Source organism: Lepisma saccharinum, chromosome 18 (genome assembly GCF_977018435.1).
Source record: "Lepisma saccharinum chromosome 18, izLepSacc3.1, whole genome shotgun sequence".
Lineage (NCBI taxonomy): Eukaryota > Metazoa > Arthropoda > Insecta > Zygentoma > Lepismatidae > Lepisma > Lepisma saccharinum.
In genome coordinates, this window is record NC_139246.1 from 21,331,979 (window position 1) to 21,350,836 (window position 18,858).

General features: G+C 41.0%; 1 protein-coding gene across 2 annotated transcripts; it reads right to left on the bottom strand.

Moving 5' to 3' along the window:
* Positions 1–6,368: 6,368 nt before the first annotated feature.
* On the bottom strand, positions 6,369–18,594 carry LOC146001897 (calcium release-activated calcium channel protein 1-like). 2 transcript variants are annotated; one of them, XM_083139612.1, is made up of 2 exons: positions 18,461–18,594; positions 6,369–6,980 (listed from the first exon to the last, which is right to left on the bottom strand). In XM_083139612.1, the coding sequence occupies exons 1-2, from the start codon at positions 18,563–18,565 to the stop codon at positions 6,474–6,476; spliced, it is 612 nt and encodes a 203-aa protein (XP_082995738.1). In that variant the 5' UTR covers positions 18,566–18,594; the 3' UTR covers positions 6,369–6,473. The 2 variants fall into 2 exon arrangements, with proteins under 2 accessions (XP_082995738.1, XP_082995739.1); XM_083139613.1 differs by lacking the exon at positions 6,369–6,980 and adding an exon at positions 8,929–9,481.
* Between the last annotated feature and the right edge of the window lie 264 nt (positions 18,595–18,858).

Here is an 18,858-nt window from a genome sequence, read left to right on the forward strand (position 1 = left end):
ACACACAGCACACCTATTTTACATGACACGATTTCGAAACATGTACATGCACAGTTCAAAGTAAATTTTCGTTCTTAGGCATTAATGAAATTCACACCTAAAACTGACGCCTTATCCTGAAAAACAACTTGAATCGTGTATTGCCCTTTGATTTTTACCATTAACTGGCATTTCTACCGAAAGGAATATAAATTATAGGGATTGTAGAACAAAAAATTCCAGTGGTCACTTGCAATGGTAATATTCTCCTCATTGTACAGTACATGAGGCCTACTGGTTCTTTTGCTTTCGATTTCTTAATTAAAATAGACTGATTTCCCTAATATATTCAATGAGTTTCATTTTCCACATGGCAGTAAATCCCTTTGAATATGATTGAATTAGTGGATTATGTAATTTAAGTTTAGTGTTCTTAGCATCTAGGTGTTTCGAGTAGGTTAGGCTAGCTATGCTTCTGTTATATTCTGTGGCCTTGATACGTCACTGACGATGCTAGGGCCATCTATGAGCAGTCGACCCGACTATTTCGAAGTCTCTCTGTGGACACGCTAGATGGCAGTGGGTATCAACGAATGGGTCTCTCATTGCACATAAATTAGACACCTTTCTCCAGTTCTTCTCACACAAAGCAGACACCTTTCTCCCGCTCATTGCACACAAAACAGACACCTTTTGTTGGTCAGGACCCTCCCTTCGTTTATGCTAAGAGAACTAACCTCACAACGATGGCATATTGCACTTACCTCACAGCACAAAGGTGTCGCTTGCGATGAGCAAGATTCCGAACGGGGATTAGCCATCCGCATTTGTATTCAGAGACCCTAGTTTATTAAACACTATCGATTAATTCGGTGCACCTATCCTACATGATCAGGTAGTATGTTTATTAGCAATGCACATACACACATGTTTGCCTACATAAAAACAAACAAAAAAATATGTTGTTCCTCCTACATGTGAAAAGTGTTTTTTCTATTGCGAAACAATGAGGCTGTGACAGTCAGATTTACCGTCATCATTATTATTATTATTATTATTCATGTCTGTAGCGGTAAAAAGATGTGTTGATTCAAAGTGTTGAGTGTTTTAATTTGTAAGGATACATATTTGATTTTTGCCAAGCCGACGGGAGGAACGAGACGTTCGCGTGTCTTAAGGGTGATTACCTGAAGGGTCACGTTATGCGTCTAAAGCTTAGGAAATTCGACCGTAATAATAAACATTTAAATATCTCGGTTTCCAGCGGTCAGATTCATGTGAAACTTATACCCGCGCAGCGGCATGTGTGCAAGGACGGATGTGTGGAGTTTCGTCGCGATCAAGCAACAATTACGGACGCCAGATCAAATCGGTTGTAATTGATCAGTTTGTGGACACCGGTTGCAATTGAGCTATGGGCGACAGCGAGGCTGAGGCTTAATCCGCAGAAACTGAACTTCCAGCACGGCTCGTCCCAGTTGGGAGACAATAGAGCAAAGTGGAATGACCTCTTCGGAAGCGTCACTTCAACGTGCGCCTAGAGTCCTTTTTCAAAATCCTAATAAAACGAAGGACATGGTTTTTCGATACACAGTCTTACCGCGATCCTTGTAGCGAGAGCAGCTCCGTGCTACCTCTCCGTGTACAGTTTTGCCGCGATTCTTGTAACGAGAGCACCTTCGTGCTACCTCTTCGTGTACAGTGGACTTTGTTGTGTTTTGCGAACACCAGTGTGTGATAGACAGTAAGTCTACACGAGTGCGCCTACCTCAACCGCTGGGAGAAGTTGAAGCGAGACCGTGTTTCCGTGATTACCTTACGCCGTTGATAATTTTTGAGAAACGAGGAACATCGGAAACTATGGCGGGCTAGAGGAAGAAGAGAGATGAGGGCGTTACCGTCGATTCGCCCGATGTCAGAAGAGACTACGCTGATGATGCCTACCAGCCGCCGCGGAGAGAGAGAGAGACTACGAGCCACGCCGATGATGCCTACCCACTGCCACGGGGAGAGAGAGAGAGACGTCGAGCGCCGCCCTGTCGACACTCCGACGACGCCTACCAGCCGCCACGTTGACGTCCCGACGCCCAGACCACGGAGATGTTCACCGATCCCGAGGGGAAGAGAAACCGAGGAACCAGAAGTATGAACACTTTTCGCATCTTCATCGTCGCGACCAAGGAAACCTTTCGCGTGAATATTATGTGTTTTCAATCACCCATAAAGACGCCAGGATGCACCTCGGAAGCTGAGAGATGGTAATGTATTCATCTGTGTGATGGTCAGCACGTGACGGCCCGATTGATTTAGAGAACGCCCTTGAAATTCGTCAACATTTTTGAAAACGCCCACTCAACTCGAAACTTCATATCAAACTCCCGTCGCGCTTGTCATTTGTAGTTTATTCGTCTCAGGTCAATTTTTCTTATTCCTTGTGATATTTTTTAATGATCTTAAATTCATTGTTGTTTGTGCTCCTTTGTATTTGTTTAAAGTGCGTACTATTAGAGTAAAGCGCCGCCCACTTAATTGTTTAATCTACTTGAGGTTTGTTCATTTTTTATGTGTCAGTGCTGTGTCGCTGCTAGCTATGTCAGGTCGCATACGTGATTATTTGTTAAAAGTATTTGCCTGGTAATATGAATTGCTCGTCGCGGCGAAGTGTTTAAGTCCCGCCTGCTAGAGAGTATATGTTTGCGTCACTCAACGGAGGTTATTTGTTATGTTTGAACCACGTGAGGTCTTGTAAAAGGAAAACGTCCGCCCACGTGAATGTAATTGCCGTTGAGACGGCTTTGTTTATGCCGGTCAAATAATGTATTGTCACCGCGCCGACTAGTTTCTTTTAAAAGGGTGAACTTAAGTAAGGGCTGGCTAGGATTTGAGTAGCACTGGAGCAAAGTCACAAATGACCTGATTAGACAAAAATTCAAGGTAAATTTAAATATGAATGCGATAATTAGGGCTTGTCGTCATATAAACCTGTACATGCTATGTATCATTTTTGTGTTGATGACCCCGTAGAGAGAATGTGTGAGAGAATGTGTGTTGAATGCAAGAGTGGGGACCTGTAATAATTCCATTGTTTGTTGGTTATGAATAGAATATACTTTTTATTTTTTTTCATGTTAATTTTGGGCTATATCATTTCGTACGCATGTCGCTACCCGTGATTTTCAGGTATGCAGCTAGCCGCTTCCCGGCTACAGGTAAAGAGGTGGTTATTTGAAAGTACATATGTCTTTGTTTTTATTCGATATGGCTTATCACTATGCACTGTCGGTCACCGGTTCCTACACACGAACTTAACCTGGACCGTAACGTTATTTCACTTGTCCGAGGGAGATTTTGCCGCCTCTATCTTGGTAGTGGTAGCATTTGTTTTCCCGGGCAAGGGAGGGCGTTTCACAAGGCGTTGTATGGAAACTAATATGGTAAAGTAACAGGTCATTAGGGTGGCAGATGAAATGTACATATGCTATCTCATATTCACAGCATTCTTGACAAAATAAACCTTACCTTTCCTTGGAGTATTCAATGAAATTATTACCTGTTGATCATCAGTGGCGGTTGGTTCATTCATCACTGTTGTAACCCATTCTGATATTACAACAGTATAGCTGAAAGCAAAATTCCTTACAATATAAGTAACAATGAACTGGTTTTACGGAACAAATAAAGTATTGTTTTCTGTCCTATTGCAAAGCTGAAACAAACGTGCGAAAAGATACCTGTAAAAACATACAGCCTTGCCCAGTGGTGTAGTTTTGCCAGTGCCACCCTGGTATTTTTTTATGTAACCAGGATGCACCCTGTCTCCCAAAAAGACAGTAAACAGTGAGAATACAAATGGCCAAAACATGAATCTGTTAAACAGAATGTATTACAATATTAATGTTTTTTTAGTAAACACTTGCTACAAAACTATGCTGCTGCACAACCCTCTCTCGACATACTGCAGGAAACATTAGAGAAATACTGGAGAAGAGAAAAAACACAACACACTGAAAGAAAGAACCAAAAGAAACAGGTATTTCGTTGTAACTAGTTCTCGTAATATGATGACGATGATACGATATACCATGTGGTTATAATTAAAGTGACGGTGTTCAGAGTGGTACAGCACGGGCTGTAATGAGAGTAGCCGTCTGAAACTTCGTAGATATGCTAATGAAGCAATGCGCTCGCGAATTATGCAAAAAAAGAAAAAATAGTTCCAATTCTCGCCACCAGGGTAAAAAATGGCCGTGTAAGCAGTTAAAACGTGGAATTTTCCGTAACTCTGACGTCAAAGTCGGTGACATTGTCTAACCATTGAGTGAGCTCCCTGGTTGTTGTTGGTGACGCTTGTTGCTTTTTCCTTTAGTAATGTTCATGTAATTCGAATAGTGAAATTGTAGCGATATTTTATTACAAAGAGTATTGTTTTCCGCGATTTATAGTGTTTTTCCTGTAACTATACTAAGTTTTGACTGCTTACAGCGCCATTTTTTACCCTGGTGGCGAGAATTGGAACTTTTTTTTTTTCATAATTCGCGAGCACATTGCTTCTTCATTAGCATATCTACGAAGTTTCAGACTGCTACTCTCATTACAGCCCGTGCTGTACCACTCTGAACACCGTCACTTTAATTATAACCACCTGGTACATCAATTTCTCACAATATAAAATCGTACCGGCACAGCATACGCCTCCGATGAGCAGGAAAAACAGTTTGAGTATGTTTGTGTTGAGATACACATACACACACAGTCAGCTGGCTCAGAACCGAACGAGTTAAGTGGTCTACTTTGGGAACTCGCTATCGAGGTTCCCGTGTTTGAGACCCGGCCTGGACATAGATATTACCAAAATCAAAATAATCACTCTCATGTGAATTCTGTGGACCTAAAGTGTGACATATTCCTTAATATTGCTAATCTTACACGCTTGTATTGATTTAGCGGTAAAATAGCGAGCTCCTGATTTTTGTCGATTACTTTTTCGCATTCCGGGTCACTGTGCACTGTGTCCCTGTCCGTATAAATAAAGTGGCTCTGGCGTTCATCCGGTCTCTGATCACTTGAGACTTGGGGGCGAGCTTGGAGGGAATATAGGGTTACCAGATCGCTGTAAGGAAATGTAGGACATAATGTCGCAAAATGTAGGACATTAAGTCAAAATGTAGGACACAAAACATTCACAATAAATAATATAATACACATTTCCAGAACATGTTATAAAGAAATTTAAAATTTTCAGCTTTTTTAAAAAATATGATTTCTTAAATGAAAAATTTTCAATCTTTTAATCAGTAATAAACAATGGATTTCATACTACATGTTTTAACTTCTCAGAGAGTCAATTTTTATCATAATTTTACGTTTAGTCAAAATATATTTATGTGAGACTGAACAGTCAAACTCTTTGAAATTGTACTGAACCCCAGTATCAAACTTTTTACAGATTTTTGATAAAAATATTTCTCCCATGGCTCCGTTGTGCTGATGGTAATAAAAATACTATCTCATTATGACCTGGAATGGCAAACAAATATTCAGCAATTACCGTCACTTGAAATGGTTCCAGAAGTTTCATCCAGATTAGTTTCTAGTTCAATAACTTTGATCTCTATACCCCCTGCTTTACAATCAAAATATTGAATAAGAATGGAAACTCCTTGTTCCATCAGTATAAAATCCCAAGGCAAGAAATTAGACTCGGGCAGTGAACAATGACATCATCAGATGTGACCTTAATGTTCTAGCAGAAACCTTTATTTTCTTTTTTGGGCAATGACTGAATCAAAATAAATTTCACCAATGAGTTTGGGAGTGCAGTTCATAGACTTGTAACTTGTATGATTTCTCTTTGTTTAACTAAAACACGTATTTTCCTAATATTACGTGAGTGTGACGTTGAAAATGTTGGACATTTATGATATTTTTAAAATTCCTCCCGGACGCCGGACATAAGACTAAAATGTAGGACATGCCCGGGAAAACCCGGACGTCTGGTAACCCTAAGGGAAAAGGGTGAAGTCCTCCCTCCTCACACCCTATATAGCTTCACGGCAAGTTGCCATGGGTCTCTTACCATCAGGTTTTCCTCCAATTATTCTAATGATATCACAGTCACCCACTCATCCTCTGACATCCCTAAACCCGAAGGGCAATGTCAAGCCACTATTGACCAATTTCCTCCACGTTCATCTTCATTGTCATTCCATTTTCTTCTTGGCCTTCCCACAAGTCGTTCGGATTTATGCAACCTGCATCACTCACCTGTTTCTGTATAACTTTTTGAAATACCTTTTTCAGTAATTTATTTTCAAGAGGCTTGTATTGGTTGAAGTCCATATAAAACACAGGAAAACTTACTATTTTGAATATTTAATTTTATTGGGTATTACAGTTAACAAAATTTTGCTTCTTTATGCAGTAATTGTCACTCATGTCATTGGGTATTACTTGGTGTGCCAGATCGAGCCTGTAAAGGGGCTGTTAAGGAATTTCTATTGCACTTTCGACGTTTTAGGGGACGACTCTCCGGTTTCGATATCGATGTCGTGCATAGTTACCTCTAGGGACTCTATACTCATCGCCGTGACCTCGTACTTCTGGTTGGCTAGGCTTATGTGGAGGTGAACAGCGAAGATGACGAATATCACAAGCGACGGGACCATGACGGCCATCCCTGCCCAGCATGCCTTGAGGCTCGTGTCCCACATCTTGACCCAGCAGAGGAGGACGAGTTCGACGAGGAACAGGAAGAGGCCGAGGACGGAAGAAAACATGAAGGCCGTGTCGATGTAGGGGCGTAGCGCGTCGTGGGGTGACTCGCCGACCGCGTCCAGCCTGTCCATTTGCTCGACCACCGCAATGTTAGGGAGGATGTGCGTGCTGATGACCAGGGCGAAGATGTGGATGGACACCAGGAGGGCGGTGTTGATGGAGTAGATCGTGAACAGCCAGCTGGGGCACTTGGTCGGTACGTTCACCTGGAGTTCAACCAGAGACTCCTGCAACGAGAAAGGAATGATGATTTAGCATGAGGGTCATCAGAGTGTAATTGGTATATCTTGACCAACGTCCATCCTTCCTGAGGAGACAATTTCATACACCTCTTTCCTTTTATTTGTTGGCCTCCCCGATGGCGCAGTGGTAGCGTTGACGCTTTGTAATCAAGGGGTTCCGGGTTCGATTCCCGGTGGAGGCACATGGTTCGGATCTCAAATTAAACTGTAGGTCCAGTCCCAATTAGCCTTGCTGTGCATAAAGTGGACTTAAAACACCAAATAAATCAATCAATCAACCTTTTATTTGTAACTCTTCTCTGCTTTCCTTCTCTCGCCTCATGCTGCCTTTCTTCGTGTTTTCTTTCTCTGTACTGATCATTTAATATTTTATCCGTCTTCTTTCTTGCTTGCCTCCTTTCTCCACTTCTACCTCTCTCTAACTGTGCTCTTGTCTTCTTTTCTTTGTTATTTCTATATCTCTCTGCCTGACTTATATCTTTCTCTTAATTTTGTTCCTCTGTCTGTCTCGTTTCTCTATTTCTATTCTCTCTCTATGTCTGGATTCTATACCTCTCGTCCCCTCTTTCAATCTCTTATATCTCTTTCTCTTCCTAATAAGGTTTCATTCTTCTGGTGACATGTAAACATATTTTGGGGGCCGACAGCCTTGGATCAGTATTGCCAATTCTAAGAAGTTGTATGTGACCACAGCCCGCAATCTGAAAGCAGCAGAGCATGCTGTTTGTCATTTGTTTGACTTTGACACCTTCAGATGTTGAAACATCGTAGCGGAAAGCGCAAGAAATGGCGCACATTCTGTTTGAACTGAGCTCCCGTGAAAAGTTCTATAGAAATAGTGGTTAAAAAATAAGACTGTGTTAGTTGTCGGGGAGACTTATTGAACAATGTCCATCCATCGGTTTTATTGTCACGTCATTGTTGCCAGCACCTGCATGCCTCTTATCCATGTCCCGCTGTGGACAAAGGGCCTGGTCAAAGCAAACTATTGTAGGTGGCAGCACCCCTGTTGTGTCCCCACGCTTTTGATGGGTAATTGTTCTCCCATTTAAATACATGTGGAATTTGATGTTGAACGTGCTGCTATTACATTAAATTGCAAGTTTAATTTCATCATTAACCTTAACCGCCTCTAGCGGAAAAGTTTTGCAACGAACAACCCCATGCGCACAACCCAGTCATTGCTTCCGCGTATGTGCAGTAGAACATTTCATCTATGACCCAGGATTAAGAACCTCGCACAAAGTATGACAGATGGCAGCATAGTGCAAACAGAAGTGTATGTCTAGATATCTGATATGGCACACCAAGTTCAAAACAATGTACGCATCTCAATTTTGTATTAAAACATCTTAGGAATAATTCAATAGAGAGCACTACGATGACCGAGTGAATTATTTTGCACGGCTGGGTTGTGAAATGTGAATTTACAGGAGCCTTGTTGGGAAGGCTAGATGAAGGCGGAAGGAGTTTTGAGATGGACTTGAAGGAAATTGAAATTGAAATCTGCACAACTACCTTTACTATAATTTAGTACCTAATAGAGCTAATGTCCCTTTACAAAAGCTATATAAGAGGAAAAAGCAATGGGATACTAAAATACCAAAAGAACATGGAAATAGAAGATTAGGATGAGTGATGATATGATGAAATTAATGAAGGAACACTCACCAGGTTGGGATTCCAACCCAGGAGCACAAACTACGCAGCGTGCTGCGCAATAATAATAATAGTTTGCAAATTATTGTAATGTATTATTGGTACTGTTATTATTACATGATGAGAAGGAAGTAGGTGTTATATAACAACATAAATATAGACAGACCATTTACATTCCCATCCAGACATGTTCATTCCAATTGCTTATGTTCATATGTGGAGAAACAAAAAGTTTTATGCTGTTTTCTTTTAAACTAAGAGATAAAGTATTTCGCTGATTTCTTTCTAAACATGTCCTTGGTTCATTGCTTTCGGACTGTTCAGTCAACATTGGAGATACGAATGCCAGGACCGTACGTTTCAGAGTCCAATCGGTTCTTCATTTCCTCCAGGCATTCCACGCTCATCTCCCTCGCAAGAGACTTCTGGGTGACGAGCCTCTTGTAGAAGTGTACGCAGAAGACGACGAACATCACTAGGAAGGGGGACATCGCCAGCGTCCCCGCCCAGCACGCCGAGAAGCTGTAGTCCCAGAACTTGACCCAGTTGAGAAGCACCACTTGTAGTAAGAAGAGGAACAAACCGAGGACCGTGGAGAACCCGAAGGCGAGGTCGATGTAGAAGCGGAGACTGTCGTGAGGGCTCTCGTCTACGTTCTCCAGATTGTCCAGCTGCTCCACGATGTCCACCCCTGGAAGGATCTGCGTGCTTATGAAGAGGGCGAAGATGTGGATCGACACCAGCGCCGCTGTGTTTATGGAGAAAATGGTGAACAGATACCAGGGGCACTTGGTCGGTACGTTCACCTGGAGTTCAACCATGGACTCCTACAACAAGAAAGGAACGATGATTTAGCATGAGGGTCATCACAGTTTGAGTGGTATATCTTGGCCAACGTCCATCCTTCCCGAGGACAAAATTCATACTATCACCTCTTCCCTTTTATTTGCGGGCCTTCCCCATGGCACAGTGGTAGAGTTGACGCTTTGGAATCAAGGTGTCCCGGGTTCGATTCCCGGTGGAGGCACATAATGGTTCGGATCACACTTTAAACTGTAGGTCCAGTCCCAATTAGCCTTACTGTGCAAAAAGTGGACTTAAAACACCAAATAAATCAATCAATCAATCTTTTAATTGTAACTCTTCTCTGCTTTTCTTCTCTCGCCTCATGCTACCTTTCTTCGTGATTTCTGTCTCTCTTTCTCTGTACTGATCATTTAATCTTTTATCCGTCTTCTTTATTGCTTGCCTCCTTTCTCCCCATCTAGCTCTCTCTCGCTCTAACTGTGCTCTTGTCTTTTTTCTTTGTTCTTTCTATATCTCTCTGCATGACTTATTTCTTTATCTTAATTTTGTTCCTCTGTCTGTCTCGTTTCTCTATTTCATTTCTCTCTCTATGTCTGGATTCTATATATCTCGTCCCCTCTTTCAATCTCTTATATATCTTTCTCTTCCTAATAAGGTTTCATTCTTATGGTGACATGTAAACATATTTTGGGGGCCGACAGCCTTGGATCAGTATTGCCAATTCTAAGAAGTTGCATGTGACCACAGCCAGCCATCTGAAAGCAGCAGAGCATGCTGTTTGTCATTTGTTTGACTTTGACACCTTCAGATGTTCAAACATCGTAGCGGAAAGCGCAAGAAATGGCGCACATGCTGTGTGAACTGAGCTCCCGCGAAAAGTGCTATAGAAATAGTGGTTAAAAAATAAGGCTGTGTTAGTTGTCGGGGAGACTTATTGAACAATGTCCATCCATCGGTTTTATTGTCACATCATTGTTGCCAGCACCTGCATGCCTCTTATCCATGTCCCGCTGTGGACAATGGGCCTGGTCAAAGCAAACTATTGTAGGTGGTAGCACCCCTGTTGTGTCCCCACGCTTTTGATGGGTAATTGTTCTCCCATTTCAATACATGTGGAATTTGATGTTGAACGTGCTGCTATTACATTAAATTGCAATTTTAATTTCATCTCAACCTTTGAAATTCTGTCGGAACAGTTCTGTGAAATTAGGAATTTTAATAAGACGATAGTGAACAACAGAAAATATATCGGAACTCAAAAGAGCCTAAAAATTTTCACAACACTTGTTTACGTCACTTGCAATTTTCTCAATATATGTGCTTTATTCTTGTGAATCTGGTAAAAAATAATACATAATAATTCCACGCGACTGTACTTTTATTTTTATAGTTGTTATTATTAACTCACAATTTTTTTTACGTGATATCTGTTGATATCATACTTTTCCTCATGGCTAGTAAATATGGTTCACTATTTTATACATACACATTTATAGAGAAGAATAGTTATTACAAAAAACTGTCTCATGTCTCGCAATCTCAACCGCCTTGTTATTTACAGGAATTATAATTTTAAATTGCTGTAATAAAAGGGGAAAAAGGACGAAAATACGAGGGGCAAAGGTCTGCTTAATACAAAGAAAACATGCGTTAATATTAAGTTATCGGATAGGGTACAGTGTCATAGTGTATAGCTAAAAATATTATGAGCTTATGCACTTAATACATGTTCTTTACAATTTTGAGGAGTTTATCAGATTCCTACTCCCGCTGTTAAATTACGCATATTCGCAACAAGAACAAAACAAAGCGTAGTGTAAAAAATCTAAATTTTTGTATTATCGACCCATGGCAGCTAGGGACGACCCAATGACCTCAAGTTTAGTGCTTGTTTTTGGACAAATATACTGTATTTATCCCCGTTCGAGCTACCCTGCCGTTGCGCTTTAGTATATTAATTCTTAGGTTCAGGAGAATGCAATTTTGAGAAACTTATGACTTGCTACATAATCTGAAAGACTTGCTAAACACGTTTTTGTTATCGATTTACAGGAGAAATTCTTACCTTCGTTGAAAACAACGTTTGAATAGACATCCTATCGCGCTCCAATGTAAAACTTAGGACATCCAGATGACAAACGAAATTATTTAGGGACAACAGGGGTGGCGCCTCTAGCGGAAAAGTTTGGCAATGAACAGCCCCATGCGCACAACCCAGTCATTGCTTTTGCGTATCTGCAGTAGAGCATCTCATCTATGACTCAGGGTTAAGAACCTCGCACAAAGTATGACAGATGGCAGCATAGTGCAAACAGAAGTGTATGTCTAGATATCTGATATGGCACACCAAGTTCAAAACAATGTACGCATCTCAATTTTGTATTAAAACATCTTAGGAATAATTCAATAGAGAGCACTACGATGACCGAGTGAATTATTTTGCACGGCTGGGTTGTGAAATGTGAATTTACAGCAACCTTGTTGGGAAGGCTGGATGAAGGCGGAAGGAGTTTTGAGATGGACTTGAAGGAAATTGAAATTGAATTTTGCACAATTACCTTTAATATAATTTAGTACCTAATAGAGCTAATGTCCATTTACAAAAGCTATATAAGAGGAAAAAGCAATGGGAAACTAAAATACCAAAAGAACATGGAAATAGTAGATTTGGATGAGTGTTATGATGAAATTGATGAAGGAACACTCACCAGGTTGGGATTCCAACCCAGGAGCACAAACTACGCAGCGTGCTGCGCAATAATAATAATAGTTTGCAAATTATTGTAATGTATTATTGGTACTGTTATTATTACATGATGAGAAGGAAATAGGTGTTATATAACAACATAAAAATAGACTTAGACCATTTACATTCCCAACCAGACATGTTCATTCCAATTGCTTATGTTCATATGTGGAGAAACAAAAAGTTTTATGCTGTTTTCTTTTAAACTAAGAGATAAAGTATTTCGCTGATTTCTTTCTAAACATGTCCTTGGTTCATTGCTTTCGGACTGTTCAGTCAACATTGGAGATACGAATGCCAGGACCGTACGTTTCAGAGTCCAATCGGTTCTTCATTTCCTCCAGGCATTCCACGCTCATCTCCCTCGCAAGAGACTTCTGGGTGACGAGCCTCTTGTAGAAGTGTACGCAGAAGACGACGAACATCACCAGGAAGGGGGACATCGCCAGCGTCCCCGCCCAGCACGCCGAGAAGCTGTAATCCCAGAACTTGACCCAGTTGAGAAGCACCACTTGTAGTAAGAAGAGGAACAAACCGAGGACCGTGGAGAACCCGAAGGCGAGGTCGATGTAGAAGCGGAGACTGTCGTGAGGGCTCTCGTCTACGTTCTCCAGATTGTCCAGCTTCTCCACTATCTCCACCCCTGGAAGGATCTGCGTGCTCATGAAGAGGGCGAAGATGTGGATCGACACCAGCGCCGCTGTGTTTATGGAGAACATGGTGAACAGATACCAGGGGCATTTGGTGGGGACGTTCACTTGGAGCTCCACAAGTGACGACTGAAACGAGACCAAAAGCAGCAAGTCAAAAATAAATACGTACAGTCCGTTGGACTCAGGCCTTTTCCTTCGCTTTCTTGTGTCATCGTTGTCCGAATCGAAAGGCTCGCAAATAGTACAGTTCTCACTTTTCTCGTCAGATGTCAGTTCGAACGTGGCAACACCGCGCAGTGACAGCCCTCAGTTTCCACGGTAAAACGGACAGTAAAAATCTGTATAAAATCTGTTTTAGAAAATGGTTCACTCCGCTCCGGAGGGGAGCGCTACCTTGACACGCTCCGCTCCGGATCGGAGGAGAGGAAGTTGGAAAATTTCTCGCTCCGCTCCGGAGCGAAGAGCAAAATTTTAGGGAACGGTTCACCCTGCTCCGGAGCGGAGCGATATTTTGTGACGCTCCGTTCCGGAGTGAGGAGCGATCTTCTAAGAAGTTGCCCACTCCGCTCCGACGTTGGATAATACGAATGTATACATAAAACTAACGATCAAAGGTTCCGAGTACATTAGTAATTTTGTTTGTGGAATTTGTACGGCATTTGATCATCGCCCGTTATTGTTGTTATAAAACTGATTATTCCTAAAGCTAACGCCACGGAAACAGACCAGTCAAGATCACGTCACTCACCTAAAGTGTTGCCAATAAGCAAGGAATAATCCTTACACAATACACCAGGGAAGGCACAATCAACCGCATACGTACAACGCGCAATGTGTCAACTGTGAAGCGTAGAAGAAGTGTGGCAAACCTGGAGGGCCAGGGGTGTGGATGAGGCAAGGGGAAGCTACGATCTTCACTGGACTGTTTTCGTGAAGAGAGTGATATTATTATTATTACTATTTTCATTATCACTTTTACTACTCTACTACTACTTCTGGGGACAATATATTTCAAAAGCAGGTGTGCCACCTGTGGTTTTATAAGTTGAGAGAATGGAACCACTCTCTTATTTCCTGCCACCAGGGATCGCGACTGAAACTCATTTCGGTTCAACTTCTGGTTTCGGGCTACGCACTTCGGCAAATCGGCCCGACGTTACAGTCCACGCCGCGGGAGAAGTGAGTTATTCCGGAATATTGGTTCCAGTAACACTGGCGAAACTACTGCAGAGAATCCATTTGACCTTCTAAAGGCCAGCAGCGCGCAGAGGAAAGGCGATGCAACTTGTACGGATGAAGATAAAAGGCAGACAGGTGTTCATGCAAAAATCTCGCTGGTGCATGATTGCCATATCTAACTTTCTTTTACGCTGGTTATGTATGATACTTTGAATGTAGCGAAAGGGAAAAGTTTAAAGTAATTGGAAATTCAGGTTGCTAATTTTAACTTTTCGATTTCTGAATGTATGAAGTTGATAATCAGAATCATGCTTATTAATGTTACCGTAAACACGGCCAATTAGGAAACGTTTTAATTTGAAATACAGAGTTGTCATATCTAACTTTTTTTATAATCCTGACACTAGAAAGTTGAAAACCGGCTTAACCAAAAATACAAGTTGCCACATTTGGTTTAATTTTATGAAGGTATAAAGTCGAAAATTGGAATGCTGTTTGTATACAGCCGAACAGGGGACTTTAAATAGTATGAAATACAGGGTTGTCATATCGATTCTTTTTCCCAATTTTAAAGGCAGGAAGTTAAAATAGCTATTTAATGCTTACATACGTATACTACTGCAAAAATTACAAAATAGGGAACTTATAAAAGACAGATATGTCTAGTTGGCATATCTAACATTTCAAGTTTGTAAGCAGTTACCTGGAAATAGGCATGGTGGTTATAAGAAAATTGCAAAAATTTTGGAAAAACGACGAATGGAATGTTGCTATATTTAACTTTCTAAGTCTAGAAAGCCAGAAAACGTATACGTATAAAATTAATATTTTTTTGTATTGAGTACGTTGTACACAGCAAACTGAAAGCACGTTTTCAGTAATGAACAATGTGTAATCAGCAGATAAGTCGAAACAAGATGTATAAACCTTAATAACCGTGATAAACACAAAATGTAATATTACCTGGATAGGGGCATGTCTTGAATTTTATGGTTTCATTTTGAAAAGCAGGGCTGCGAGAAATACGTGCCTTCCTCACTGATGGCATTTGATTTGATTTTTGTTACTTAGCTTTGAATTTTGGCTAATCGCGACGATGATAATGAGAGAATTGATAAATGTGTACTGAAAAAAACAACAAAAAAAAGTAGCGCGCTGTGCCCCGATAACATAGTGGTAACAACGTCGCCTTGTAATGAAGCGGCACTGGGATCGATACCCGGTGGAGGGACATAGTGGCTCGAATACCACTTTAGGTAGGATTTAAACTGTAGGTCTATTCTCCATAGTGTATTGTTGAGTCTTAAATCCACCAAAAGTCCATAACAAAAGGCCTTGTTTCAACATATGTTGAATGTATAATTGCAACTTCACTTTAATTTACATCTATTCACAAGAGCATAAAAATACAACTTGGAAATTCATTTCCAAATGAACAATCTCTTATTCATATCTTTTACGTATGTGTGTGTGTGTGTGTGTGTGTGTGTGTGTGTGTGTGTGTGTGTGTGTGTGTTTTCTGAAATCTGGCAAAGCCCTAATAATGTATTAACTTCATAAGTGTCTATTACATAACAGAAAGCATCATTGGGTATTCAATATCAGACGAATAACGAATTTTGTGGAAATATTTCTGCGAGTTCGTGGATGTGAGTTCAGCTCTCAACGACAAATGGAGAGGCCTGCCCCATGGCGCAGTGGTAGCGTCATTGCCTTGTAATCAAGGGGTCCCGGGTTCGATACCCGGTGGAGGCACAAGTGGTTCGGATCCCACTTTAAACTGTAGGTCCAGTCCCGATTAGCCTTACTGTGCATAAAGTGGACTTAAAACACCAAATCAAACCAAACTCAACGACAAATGGTGTTGGTTTGACCCGCGTTAATATCATTGGTGTTTCCTTTGTGTTTGTTTCTCTATCACAGTATATTTCTTTTCCATAGTTTCGGTGTCCTATTTTTTTACCGACTTATCTAGGATATGTTTAAAATTACGGATCATGAGAAATGTACGATTAAAGGCAAGGCAAAAGTAATAGTCCGGAAAAGACAAATTGAAACTTATACTTAGTTGAAAGGACAATTGGTCATTGTTGATTACAATTATAGAAATAACTTGATCGAAATATTTGGTTTTCTTTTACTTACATTTTTGTAATTCTTTTTGTGCACCTTTCCATTCCTACTTGAACAGGTAGACTATAAATAAAAACTTGGCATGGTTTCCTTCAATTCATTATTACAGTATAGATCTTCCATGATTCTCGTGGCTTATGATGCATAGAATTAACAATTCCGGATTTTTCTTTGTTGTTCTTGTATATTGATTTAACAAATCTACTCACATTATAATTCCGTTAACCAAGACTGGTTGGAATGATTTCTCCATACGCATGGACGTCCAGAAGGGAGGGGGCCACGCCACCCGGAAATGAAAGTCAATGAAATAGTACATATTTCACGCATATAATTTCATTTCAGTCACAGTAATATACGGGTGGTCCAAAAGTCCCGGAACGGTCACATATCGTGAGAAATACACATCGAATCGGAAAAAGAAAATATACGTGTTGAATAAGTGAAAGAAAGCTATTCAATGATATCACACTTGATCTCCCACCCCCGCCCCCTGGGGATGGGGCGGGGAGCAAATTTTAAATTTTAAATGGAAATCTCCATTTTGTATTGTAGAATCGGAAAGAAGTCCAACGAGCTATCAACTATCCTCCTAGCTCAATAGGAACGGAGATATGGCGAGGCAATTTTAAATTTTCGCAAAAAAAAAACAAAAAAAAAAACACGAAGATTTCATAAAACCAAAAAAAATCAAAGGGACGTTATGCCCCTAATTGAGCTAGAGTGAAAGAGATTGCAGATTTGGAATCTGCACGTCAAGACCTTTCAATAGAGTATATGGAAGGGGGTCAGGGGGCCAGGGGGCGGGGGTGGGGAATCATGTGCGATATCATTGAATAGCTTTCTTTCACTTATTAAACACGTATTTTTTCGTTTTCCGATTAGATGTGTAATACATCTCATTACAGAAATACAGTATGCGCCAAAATATACAGTACTGAAATAAAAAGACGAACATTACATTGTTGTCATCTGTCAGTTTATTTATCCTGAAAGAAACACTAACATACACACTATTAACGAGTTATAACTTCCTTTTCACTACTGAGAACACGAGCGGCTGGAGCTATGCCCCATCGACAAACGCACATGCGCGTTCGAGCTGCGCGAGTTTCAGCACTGTATATTTTGGCGCATACCGTACTATTTACGTAATTAATATTTCAACTTACATCAAATGAACAATTTACGTGCTATAGCTCTCTCTCTCTCTCTCTCTCTCTCTCTCTCTCTCTCTCTCTCTCTCTCTATTGAACCAAAACAGCATTCTTGTATTGTTTTACCAATGTTTAATGTCCATGATTGATTGATTGATTGATTTAGTTCATTTTACTTCTCTTCTTTTTCGCTTTTGCCTAATCGCGAAGATGGGGATGATCGATGTTATGATTAAATTGATGAACGATACACACAAAGATTGTACACTCGCCTCACTTAGTACTCCGGCAGTTTGTTTCTTTATACAGCATATTTGCAGAAGATACAATCCAACATATAAGTGTATCAATGCAAGCTCTATAACACAAACTCATTACTAACTTCGTTGACCCTGTACAAGCCCATGCCGGGATTTTAACCACCCCACGGATCCCTGACTTCCTAGGGTGCTGTGCTGTAGAGCGACCACAAACAAAAAAGCTTCGGCCAAAAGTCCCCGCTCACCTCCCCCCACCCGCTTGACTAGGGCCATAAGGAAGCATGATCCACTCTGTCCCTCCCCTCCAAGCGGGGACGATCATTCAGACAAACAACCGACTACGTGGAAACAGGACTGCAGGCTCTTTTCCATGTGGTTCCACTATAACCACTCCGTCACGAAAGTCGGCTATAATGTACTGCACATTCCCATTATTCATAGTTGCATTACAGCATTCGTGTAAAAAAACAACTCCTAACCGGATCGGAGCGTGCTGTCAAAAGCACCACGCTCCGGAGCGGAGTGCTGTTGTCACATCCTTGCATACGAAAAAGTCGCATAATGCTAGTAACTTCGTAAATTATTATCGAGACAATCATTTGTGCAAACTAATATTTGAGACTACCACGATGCTATAGATTTCAAACGGGATAGCTTTGTAAAAATAAAAATGGCCTTAGTTGCCCTTCCTCAGACATGTTCTTTTCACGCACGCCTTATAGATGTCCCTAAAACGTTTTAAGGCGTTGAGGTCTGGCGACTGAGGAGTACCTCCATGTTCTGGTTCCTGCGTTACTCACTTCTCACTTACGCCAGTGACGTGGCGTTCATAATAATGTAATCCACTGATGTTATACTTTCACTTACTTACCATAGCGAAAGCACAGAGGATGTGGGAAGTCGAGGCGGTCTCTTTGAGCTTTGCCCTGCACATGTGAAGCCTTCTCCAAGACAGACCAACAGGTGTCTGCGCCATCTCGGCTGTGAATTCCTGCTTGTGCCTCGCACCCTGTGGATGAAAAACGTGATTGAATTAGCACAAGGATGTTCTAATTAAAAATTAGCTCAACAGATGGCACTGATGATGCAGAACTCATTGCAGGCTAAAGGAACGAATAATTTAACATCCTAGCGTAAAACCCCAACTTAGCATATGTCCTCTGTAAGAACAAAGGCAATGTAAACAAGTACATGTGGATTCTGATAAAACATTGATTACTCTAATGACAAGTAAACATTAATTACTCCAATGACAGCTGACTACCACTT

Coding starts and splice junctions, on each gene's coding strand:
- LOC146001897 (XM_083139612.1), bottom strand. CDS start 18,565: ATGGCGCAGACACCTGTTGGTCTGTCTTGGAGAAGGCTTCACATGTGC. Junction 6,981..18,460: donor TCCTCTGTGCTTTCGCTATG/GTAAGTAAGTGA, acceptor TTCTCGTTGCAG/GAGTCTCTGGTTGAACTCCA.